The following is a 12,294-nucleotide window of genomic DNA, read 5'->3' on the forward strand; positions in this document are numbered from 1 at the left end:
ACATGTGTGCCTGCTATTAAAGGTAATGAATATTCACTGCTTCCCACACCCATAATGCTGAGGGCATGAAGAGCAGTCAATATTCATTTTGGATTAGCCAGCAGCTGATGTCAGTGTGTGACAGTGGTTGCGTAGTAGTGACGTTATGCACTTTCCCTCTTACACGCTGAAGTCATTTTTTTTATATGTGGGACATAATGGGACACATTTATACCAGGATGGGCCCAAGAAAGGGAACTTATATAGTAGGATAGGCCCATGATGGGAAAATATATAGCAGGATAAGGATCATATATACTAGGATGGGGGATATATACACCAGGATGGAGGACATATATACCAGGAGAATCATATACACCAGGATGAGGATCATATATACCAGGATGGGGAACATGTACCAAAATGGGGATCATATATATAGCAAGATGGGGGACATATGTACCAAAATGAGGGACATATATACCAGGATGGGGATGATATATACCAGGATGGAGGACATATATATCAGAATGGGGGACATATATACTACGATGGAGGACATATATGCCAAGATGGAGGACATACAGTAAATACCTGGAAGGGGTCCAGAATTGGGGACATTAGTACAGAATTGGAAGACATTAACCCCATAACAGTGTCAGCAGCAGATCCCCCCACAACAGTGCATCATGACTATAATTTTTTCCCACTATTTTCCTTTTCTAAAACTCAAGAGCGTCTTATGGCTTAATGCATGTTATAGTCCAAAAAATACGTAGTTTATATGTACCCCAAAACAGCTAAACTAAAAGAATTTGCCCTGCATTAAACAAAGAAAAATACAGCCACCTAAGTGGGAAAAAATATGGCTTTTTAGTAGAGGATAGGCAAAAACAAAAAACAATTTGGCAGGTCATGAAAGCCCATGTGGGTGTTGTCACTTAGGGGTTAATGTGTATTTGTAAACACGAAGAATCCATATCCCTTTAAGAAATTTAATTTCATTTGATAGCAGACGAACTCTACTTCCTTTTTTTTTTTTTTTTTGCAAAGACTGAATTTGTGGTTGAATTGCTAATAAAAGTCTCTAAGCTTGTAAGAATTTTGGGAATGCACCTGTGATTTTCTGTGGGGGTGGAGTGCTGTGGACCGTTGATATTACGCACGTGAGACGCAATCCATGATTGTTTGCATACTGTACACATGGAGTGGTGCCCAATGTATAACCTTGCCTGCCCTCTTTTCCTTCCATTCATTGCCACATTTTTTAGGATTTTACATTAGTTTAGCAATAATATGTTGTTGTTTTTAAATGAAATATGTTATTATTTTTAACCAACAAATTACAAAAATAAAGGTACAGGCAAAATTTGAACAAAATCCGAGAGATAAACCCAAAATGAATATATACCCTACAGTAAGTAAATAAGTAAGTTCTGGTAGCACATGTAAATAATATAGGGCACTGGGTAACGCTATTTGATCAAAAATTGTAAAAGCCATCCGACCGCGACAATGTGTACCCAGTTGGGACAAACCTAGTCGAGTATTAAAACCTTACCTTGCAGGAGTGACTTCAATGTGAATAAGGGCAAAGAAGGACAAGGCCTCCTATTAAGGCTGCTTTACACGCAGCGACATCGCTAGCGATGTCGCTGCCGATCGCACCCACCCCCGTCGGTTGTGCGTCACGGGCAAATCGCTGCCCGTGGCGCACAATATCGCTTGGACCTGTCACACATACTTACCTGCCTAGCGACGTCGCTGTGGGGCGGCGAACCGCCTTCTTTCTAAGGGGGCGGTTCGTGCGGCGTCACAGCGACGTCACACGGCAGCGTCCAATAGAAGTGGAGGGGCGGAGAGCAGCCAAAAGAAAGTGATGCCCACCTCGTTGCCGGAGGACGCAGGTACGGTGTTGTTCGTCGTTCCTGAGGTGTCACTCGTAGCGATGTGTGCTGCCTCAGGAATGACGAACAACCTGCGTCCAAAAGCAGCAACCATATTTGGGATTAGAACGACGTGTCAACGATCAATGATTAGGTGAGTATTTTTGATCGTTAGCGGTCATTCGTGCGTTTCACACACAACGACGTCGCTAACGAGGCCGGATGTGCGTCACGAATTCCGTGACCCCCACGACATCTCTTTAGCGATGTCGTTGCGTGTAAAGCGGCCTTAATTCTCATTTATGTCATTAACTGAAGGGATGGTTTTTACGCTTTTTGATCATTGTTAACCAACTGACCTGTTATTGAGCTGTTCTAGTGATATTTACTTATATACTCACTATAAGGTATGTGCTCATTTTGTGTTTTTTTCTATTGGGTTTTGTCTGTGAAATAGCCACAGTGTGAATGTGCTCTTACTATTGCGCGTATACCAACTTATTCTCTAGCTCAATATTTTGGCGAAGCTGCTAGTCAGCGTAACGCGTGGGGCTCTCCCCGCGGCCTCTCTCACAGCATACCTTGCTCTTTTGCTCCTTGATATTCTCCCTATATTTTTTTGCATGCAGTTCTACTTATTCACCGGGCCCGGTTGGTAATTATACTTCTCTGATGAGACTTTCTCAGTCTTTTTTGACCATGTGTGTACATTTGGTATTTTTGGGTGATTTATATCTGGTGTTTATGCAGCCAGCAGGTATCTAGGCAGTCTGGTGGCAGCTCTTCAGTATTGCATTAATAACTCTCTGCTGCTCACACCATCACCCTTATAGAGTGCTGTTTTCTAGAGCTAAATACTGATGGTTTCTCAGGTATTATTTATTTAGCAATCGCTGCTATTATAAATTTATTTATTTATTTATTTTTTTTTATACAAGCTCTATATATATTTGATATGCACTTGTATGATTAATTCACACTGCTATATTGTTGCCAATCAACTGTTCCTGGTATTGGTCATACCTCCATTGTCTTTTGATATGGTTATAAGACAGTACATATATGATAGTGTCATACTTCGTATCTATATATATATATATACAGTGCCTACAAGTAGTATTAAACCCCCTGCAGAATTAGCAGGTTTGATAAGATACAAATAAGTTAGAGCCTGCAAACTTCAAACAAGAGCAGGATTTATTAACAGATGCATAAATCTTACAAACCAACAAGTTATGTTGCTCAGTTAAATTTTAATAAATTTTCAACATAAAAGTGTGGGTCAATTATTATTCAACCCCTAGGTTTAATATTTTGTGGAATAACCCTTGTTTGCAATTACAGCTAATAATCGTCTTTTATAAGACCTGATCAGGCCGGCACAGGTCTCTGGAGTTATCTTGGCCCATTCCTCCATGCAGATCTTCTCCAAGTTATCTAGGTTCTTTGGGTGTCTCATGTGGACTTTAATCTTGCGCTCCTTCCACAAGTTTTCAATTGGGTTAAGGTCAGGAGACTGACTAGGCCACTGCAACACCTTGATTTTTTCCCTCTTGAACCAGGCCTTGGTTTTCTTGGCTGTGTGCTTTGGGTCTTTGTCTTGTTGGAAGATGAAATGACAACCCATCTTAAGATCCTTGATGGAGGAGCGGAGGTTCTTGGCCAAAATCTCCAGGTAGGCCGTGCTATCCATCTTCCCATGGATGCGGACCAGATGGCCAGGCCCCTTGGCTGAGAAACAGCCCCACAGCATGATGCTGCCACCACCATGCTTGACTGTAGGGATGGTATTCTTGGGGTCGTATGCAGTGCCATCCAGTCTCCAAACGTCACGTGTGTGGTTGGCACCAAAGATCTCGATCTTGGTCTCATCAGACCAGAGAACCTCGAACCAGTCTGTCTCAGAGTCCTCCAAGTGATCATGAGCGAACTGTAGACGAGCCTTGACATGACGCTTTGAAAGTAAAGGTACCTTACGGGCTCATCTGGAACGGAGACCATTGCGGTGGAGTATGTTACTTATGGTATTGACTGAAACCAATGTCCCCACTGCCATGAGATGTTCCCGGAGCTCCTTCCTTGTTGTCCTTGGGTTAGCCTTGACTCTTCGGACAAGCCTGGCCTCGGCACGGGTGAAAACTTTCAAAGGCTGTCCAGGCCGTGGAAGGCTAACAGTAGTTCCATAAGCCTTCCACTTCCGGATGATGCTCCCAACAGTGGAGACAGGTAGGCCCAACTCCTTGGAAAGGGTTTTGTACCCCTTGCCAGCCTTGTGACCCTCCACGATCTTGTCTCTGATGGCCTTGGAATGCTCCTTTGTCTTTCCCATGTTGACCAAGTATGAGTGCTGTTCACAAGTGTGGGGAGGGTCTTAATTAGTCAGAAAAGGCTGGAAAAAGAGGTAATTAATCCAAACATGTGAAGCTCATTGTTCTTTGTGCCTGAAATACTTCTTAATACTTTAGGGGAACCAAACAGAATTCTTGTGGTTTGAGGGGTTGAATAATAAATGACCCTCTGAATAAACTTTTCACAATTTAAAAAAAAAAATAAAAAAAGAAATAACATTCTTTTTTGCTGCAGTGCATTTCACACTTCCAGGCTGATCTACAGTCCAAATGTCACAATGCCAAGTTAATTCTGAATGTGTAAACCTGCTAAATCTGCAGGGGGTTGAATACTACTTGTAGGCACTGTATATACAACTGTCTACCTCACCAGTAGAGCTTATTTTCTGCATGCAAATAATCACTACTTACCTTAGATCTGTGGTTTGGAGAATCAATTGATGTACAATTTTGATATTATATCTGTCTTATATTGACTAGGTTTATTATCCCGGAGTCAATTTATAGAGGCCGTGTCTTGTTTTGCATGGTTTTAAATGATTTTATTGTGTGTGTTTTTCATGGACCTAATAAACTGTTTTTCTCGTAAAAATAAAAAATATATATGATTACAATATTCTTTGATGTGCGCCTGAATTATGTGTACTCTTTTTCTCCTCTGTGCAATATTTTGTTTTTTGAACATTTCAACAAAATAAATCAATATTGTGGCACTAATTTTCCATGACCATATTCCCCCGTTATATCTGAGCACTTTACCGGTTAGTGCTTCACCAACATTTTAGAAGTTGGTGTAATAATCCCATCCAGCCAAGAAATATTGCTAGTTTGTAGATACAGAGGAAAGAGACAGAGTAAGGATGAAAGTCCGAAACGCGTCCACTTTACTGATTGTTCCCACATGATGGATTTTTTAAAGAGCATGAAATAAAAGTTTTTTTCTAATTTTTAACAAATTATGGACTCGATACTGGATCTCACCCTGTGAATCTGTCTATACAAGAAGTTGAATATATGGTCTCCAAGGAATTAGGTGAGCTGGATAATCCTCTATTTTTTTCTTTGTAGATACAGAGGTATTATTAAAGAAGGATTAACCAATAGACGTCATATGCACATGAAAGGACATTCCTTGATTCAAACAATATGACATCAAAATCTGATCAGTGACTTGTAACCATGAGAGTCTTGATATTTTTCAATAGTTTTGGTTCTCAAGTCCTCAGAAAGTTCTCTTCTCCTCTTTCTATTCTCTATGCTTAGTGTGGCACATATAGACACACAATGCAAAAATTGAGTCAACTTCTCCCATTTTTATCTGCTTTAAAGTATGATTTTCATATTGCCCACACCTACTACTTGCCACAGGTGAGTTTGAGCGAGCATCACATGCTTGAAACAAAGTTGTTTACCTACAATTTTGGAAAGGTGCCAACAATTCTGTCCAGACCAGTTTGGGGGTTTTGTGTGGGTCCAACCTTTGCCGATCAGTCATATGAAAGGGGCAGTGAGGGAAACTCTAAAGTATACATGGAATAAATCACCAGAAAAGATTATGTTACTCTTAAGTCCGCATTATGCATTAGAAGGCTGGCTTCGTTTGGCTGATTGGTTGGCTGGCAGCTTTTCCATACACAGGAATGCTATATCACCCAAGGGAGCCACTGAGACATTTCTTGTGTCGTCTTATCCCCAGTAAGACAAAAGGATCGTCAGTCTGACATTGAACATGCCGGGTCTTTAACTTCCTTGACAATCAATTGTCTGGAGCCCCTATAAGTGTTAGGCGGGCTTTGCACACTACGACATCGCAGGCCGATGCTGCGATGCCGAGTGCGATAGTCCCCGCCCCCGTCGCAGCAGCGATATGTGGTGATAGCTGGCGTAGCGAAAATTATCGCTACGCCAGCTTCACACACACACTCACCTGCCGTGCGACGTCCCTGTGGCCGGCGACCCGCCTCCTTGTTAAGGGGGCGGGTCGTGCGGCGTCACTGTGACGTCACACGGCAGGCGGCCAATCGGAGCGGAGGGGCGGAGATGAGCAGGATGTAAACATCCTGCCCACCTCCTTCCTTCCGCATAACCTACGGAAGCCGCAGTGACGCCGGTAGGAGATGTTCCTCGCTCCTGCGGCTTCACACACAGCGATGTGTGCTGCCGCAGGAGCGAGGAACAACATCGGACTGTCGCGTCAGCGTAATTATGAATTACGCCGACGCTGCACCGATGATACGATTACGACGCTTTTGCGCTCGTTAATCGTATCATCGAGACTTTACACACTGCGATGTCGCATGCGATGCCGGAAGTGCGTCATTTTCAATTTGACCCCACCGACATCGCACCTGCGATGTCGCAGTGTGCAAAGCCCGCCTTAGACTGTAGGCTAAACCCATCGTTGGCCGACATTAATCTAATGTGTATGCAGGGCTTAAGTCTAGTGATATTAATATTTTATAGACTACCAAAAATTGGGCTATCACCACTTACATTATCAACCTGAAGACTTCTAGGGATATTAGTGACCACATTAATATTAGACCAATGGACCATAAAGTATAACCTTAAACAACTTGGCGACAAAGAAAAACCATCGATATGTGAGAATGGATAAAGAATGAATGGACCATGATCAACATGTGCCCTAAGAGGAAGCAAGAGGACGGGGAAGTGATGAGAAGTGGTGGGAATCTGCAGATGAGCACGTATTTTTTTACTTTTAGTCCTGGCCCTAATTTAGAGATAAACATTTTTTATATTGGCATATAACTATCTAAAAACTGATAAAATGAATGATTGACCACTGGAAACACTTAAAAAGAGCGTGAAGGGCTCCGTACTTAATTATCTTGCTGTTATGCAATGTACAACAATTTTGTAAGAGAGGATGTCAACAAAATATTTAATAGACACATAATAAGAATAAATGTCTTTATATTTCGAGAAATCTGGATAATAACCGCTAATCCGGACAGACGTTGTGCATTATATGCACTTTCTTATGCACTTGTTTTGATGATATATACATTTATTGTTGACTCTGTTTAGCTCTTATGTCTTAGTATTAGATACTGTAGTGGTTCATATTTACTCCTTAATCACTGAAATTGATATGCCCTTTATGAGTCAGACATACCACCACATCACTAATTCTCTGGAAAGTGAATAGAATAAATGAGAACAAGTAAGGTCATCGAAGAGGGTTTCTCCAGACGGCTCGTGATGCATTATAATTCCCTTCGCGACACGGCGAGTTGCACCTCATTTATTTTCATGCAGCCACTCAAACTGTCCTATGTCTGAAAGTAATAGACATCAGATCCCGTTAGAAGATGACATCAGCATTGTAAAACAATCTAATTCCATCATTAGATTTAAAACTATGCCAGGTGCCACAGGGATTTATGACAATTTTGTATTTCCTAAATATGCCACTACGTCATCCTTTGACATGCTACAGGTTACAGAAAGACAGTTTGCAATATATCCTTTGCTTTGAGTTTCATAATATATTTAACAATGTATACGCTGTATAATTTTTCCTAATGCTGAGAAAGGTATGAAAAAGTGACCTGCTTCAGGTTGTTCCTATAGAGGTTTGTCACGGGGTATGTACTGACAGATCAGGAGCTCTTAAGCTGACCCTCAGACTCGAGACCCTACTCTGTCCCTTATCCTGGAGGTAGGCTTGATGGTAGCCAGGTCCGAGCCCCCAGCGTGACCCTGACTTCTGTACAAACTCTGATTGTACTCCCCCTACCCTGGGAACAGGCCGAAAACTGAATAACAAAACCCCACAGAAATAATACAGACAAAGGAGAATGAAAACTCGTACACACTGCACTCAAACACAAAGGAGAAGCAGTAGGTGTACAAGGGAATAATGAAAAGAGTAGGAAGTAAACACATGGGAACAACAGGGGAACATTCACACCATGCAGAATAGCAACTGTAGTTTACCGTGGAGTGGATAACCACTAAGACCGTGATCACTTAAGCTAACTTTGGTGATCTCCTAACACACTCCCCAGCCTTAAATAGGAAGAGACCAGCTGTGGATGGTAATTAGCAGCTTGGCTCTCAGAAGAGTTGCACACTGCTCCAAAAAGGATTAACTCCTGCATGGCTAGGAACAGTGAAAAAACTCTGTTGACGCCCAGCAAGCTGAGTACTTAACAGAGACCAAGTTGCCCGTTGGACTCTGCAATGTGAAAAGAGTGAGACACCTTAGCTGTAATCCACGAGTGCGAATCCGGACAGCACATGACAATGACAATGTCACAATGTCCGGATTCAATGTCATATGGGCTGCCAAGGCTGTAGAATTCAGGTCAGTAGTCCAGGCCGTCTGGTCTTTACTCAAGACATTAGTACCAAACTCGGAAAACCAGACGCACATTGACATAAATGCATGTGACTGTATTATTCAATAGTTGTAGACTAAAGTGATGTATAGACCACAATCACATAAAAAGATTAGCACAGAGCAAAGGGGACCGGTTTGTAAAAATGAAGTTGTATGATAGTTATTTGATTACTTCTGGGATCCTACTAGTGGCTTCTGCTCCGATCAGAGAAATGAGGGTCATGAGCTCCCTGTGTGAATAGAGTCGCTGATTTACATGAAAACTAAAGTCCCATATTTTGTCCATGCAATGGATTTTTCATACCCCAATATCTCTATTACTCCTCATAGATAATGAAAAGAACAGCAAATTGCTGAGCACTTGTGTAACGGAGGTTCTAGTCAGATGGAGATCCCAGACATGTGATCAGTGATAGATCTAGCAGTAGGATCCTTGGCAATCAGATACTTATCACCTATCCTTTGAATAGGTGATAAGATGTAATTGTGGACAACCCCTTTAATGCAATTTACAATATAAGGCTAAGGCTGTAGTACTTGTCTACTTTTTAGACTTTTAGCCCCATTGGTGGATATGTTGCGCCTTATTGTGCTGTGGATCAATTCTTCCAGGACATCTTCTCAAAATACACCATGTGGGCTGTCATTTAATGGAATAATAAGTTGTTTCTTTGAAGGAACTTATTCAAATACTATTTGGATCCAAAGAAACAAGGTAATAGGAAAGAAGAATAGCCTAAAGAGAGCCATAAAAACCACACATTGGGAAACTCCAAGATGTTGACCAATCCTTCACCTTTTCCTTGTATGCAGAATTTGAACCAGGACGCGATCTGTTATGGACACAGCATTCAAAATAAAAGCTGATAATTCTTATATAATCAAAATAAAAGGAACTTTACCTGCACCCTTTTAGGGTTCATCCAATGCTGTAAGTTTCTTTCTGTCACATTCGGAGGCATTATGACGATTTCCTTCTTCTCATCCTCCAAACAGGTAACATTGCATTCCGCGCCTTTTAAGCAGACAAAATATACAATGACCTTTCTATATGTGTGTAAATCATAGTAACATTTAGATTGTTTTTACTAACCAATTGCATCAAACCTCATAGACTTAAGGCCCCATTACAAGCAACGTCATCGCTAACGAGATATCGCTGGGGTCACGGAATTCGTAATGCACATCCGGTCTCGTTAGCGACGTCGTTGCGTGTGACCCCTACGAGCGACTGCTAACGATCCAAAAAGCGGCACAAATCGTTGATTGTTGACACGTCGTTCCTTTCCCAAATATCGTTGCTCTTTTGGGAAGCAGGTTGTTCGTCGTTCCTGAGGCAGCACACATCGCTACGTGTGACACCCCAGTAACGACGAACAACAGCGTTACTGCATCCTCCGGCAACGAGGTGGGAGTGACATTAATGCGGCTGCACTCCGCCCCTCCGCTTTTATTGGTGGCCCGCTGTGTAACGTCGCTGTGACGCCGGAAGAACCGCCCCCTTAAAACAGAGTTTGTTCGCCGGCCACAGCGACGTCGTTAGGAAGGTAAGCATGTGTGACGCGTACTAGCAATATTGTTCACCACGGGCAGAGATTTGCCCGTGATGCCTGCACGACGGGGGCGGGTGCGATCGCTAGCGACATCACTAGTGATGTTGCAGCGTGTAAAGCGGCCTTAAGTTCTTTTTTATTTATCATATACTTGTTAATCTCCTGCTGATGTATAGTATTGTTCAAAGGTTCTAGGCTAGTGTCAAAAATATGTTGCAAGTAAAAATGATTTAAAAAATAGAAGCGTTCATAGGTTTTTTTTTATCAATTTACAAAATGCAAAGTGAATGAAAAAAAGAGAAATCTAAATCATAGTTATATTTGGTCATCAATACAGCATCATATCATCAGTTCTTCTCAGTACAATTGCACACAGTTTTTGAAGGCACTCAATGGGGAGGTTGTTGCAAACATCTTGGAGAACTAACCCCAGATCTTCTGTGTATGAGGCTTGTGCAAATCCTTTGTATCATCATATATTCTTAGATAAAAATTAAACAAGGGAGCGCATGTGAAGGTTCTGGGAGATAGCGGTGAGGAGAAGAAAAGGAATCTGCTCACCTGATGTGGTTGTGCAGCCCTCGCACAACTACGGTATAAGGCAGGAGTGTGGAGTCAGTGATCTTCTGACCCGTTAGCCCACGATGTCCATCCAGGAAGCAATTTCCTGAGGAGCTGGTCACATGACAGATCACTGGGCGTCTCCGGTAATCTGACCTCCGTACCAAGCAGCTCTTGCCGTGAACCCACAGGGGGGAAGATCAGCAGTAAAGTATAGAAGCACGGTCTGATAGAGCGCTAAGGAGGCCACAGTATTAGATTCATTTTTTTTAAGAATTTATTGTTTTCTATCAGCCACCTGGTGGCTGATAGAAAACAATAAATTCTTAAAAAAAATTAATCTAATACTGTGGCCTCCTTAGCGCTCTATCAGACCGTGCTTCTATACTTTACTATACTTTACTATCATATATTCTTAGACACACTCGATGACGGCTCTGTGGGGGCCGGATCATCACTTCCAGGACTCCTCGTTTTTCTTTACACTGAAGATTATCCCTAATAACATTGGCTGCACGTTTGGGTTCATTGTCCTGCTACATAATACATTTTGTAGACTGGAGGAAAAACGGGTTTAAAAACCGCGCTAGGAAACCACGAGCAAGGATGTAAATGAATATTTTTCTTTTATTTAGATAATTCCAACGCGTTTCGGAGACCCATCTGTTTTTCCTCCAGTCTACACTTTGATATCCTTTGCTCAGACACGGGGCCGCTGCTGAACCACTAAAGCACTCATCCACGTTCTCTAAGGGGTTGTGACTGGCACAACCCAGCCAGGTGAGTGTGTTTTAACCCTTTTTCCCTCTGCCCTGTAAATCGGGTAAGACCCTATTGCGCCTTTTCTCTCCTACTACAGCTTCACATAATACATTTGGTATTACATGATAGATAAGTATCTGCCTGTATTTCTCAGAATTGAAAACATCAAGAAATGGGCAACGTTGAGTACTGAAGACACAGTGGCAGATGAAAGTCACATCATTTAAAATCGAAAGATGACTAGCTGTGCCATCAGCTCAGAACTGGCAGCAGCCAGTAGGACCCAGCTACACCCATCTAATGATCAAAGAAGTCTGTCCAGAAATGGTCTTCAAGGAAGAATTACAGACAAAAAACATTCTTTTGACATGGAAACAAGACCAAGTGACCCAACTATGCATGAAAACATAGGTTGTCTTGAAAGGAAGAGTCAAAATGTGAAAAATGTGTCTGTGACAGAAGTCAGGTTGTTGACCAAAGGGCTGGAGAGTAGAACAATAAGGAGTGTCTCTGAAGGAATATGATTGAGGGTCCTTACAAAGTTGGGGTTGATTTTCAACAAACGAAGCTGGTGATTTCATCAGATTTCATTGTGTCCTCCCTGCTAAGAAATATAGTCAATTACTTATCCATCATGGAAGGTGTCTGATTGGCTCCAAATGTTTTTTCTGCAGCAGAAAAACATCCCAAAACATAAAGCCAATGTGATGAGAACTATCTTTAGGTTAAAGAAGAACAAGGATTCCTGAAGGTGATGATCCGGCCCACGGGGCCCTGATCTCACATCTTCCAGTCTGCCAGGGATCACATGAAGAATGAGAAGGATTGTACAAGCC

The 12,294-nt window shown here is 42.1% G+C and overlaps 1 protein-coding gene across 2 annotated transcripts in view; it reads right to left on the reverse strand.

Moving 5' to 3' along the window:
* The window catches only part of PAPPA (pappalysin 1), a 554,424-nt gene that overhangs the window by 22,580 nt on the left and 519,550 nt on the right, over positions 1–12,294 (reverse strand). For both annotated transcript variants that reach the window (XM_075324089.1, XM_075324088.1), the window contains exon 19: positions 9,485–9,597. In XM_075324089.1, coding sequence (XP_075180204.1) covers positions 9,485–9,597 — 113 coding nt within the window. The remainder of the gene's footprint in view (positions 1–9,484; positions 9,598–12,294) is intronic.

This window comes from Anomaloglossus baeobatrachus, chromosome 9, assembly GCF_048569485.1.
Source record: "Anomaloglossus baeobatrachus isolate aAnoBae1 chromosome 9, aAnoBae1.hap1, whole genome shotgun sequence".
NCBI lineage: Eukaryota > Metazoa > Chordata > Amphibia > Anura > Aromobatidae > Anomaloglossus > Anomaloglossus baeobatrachus.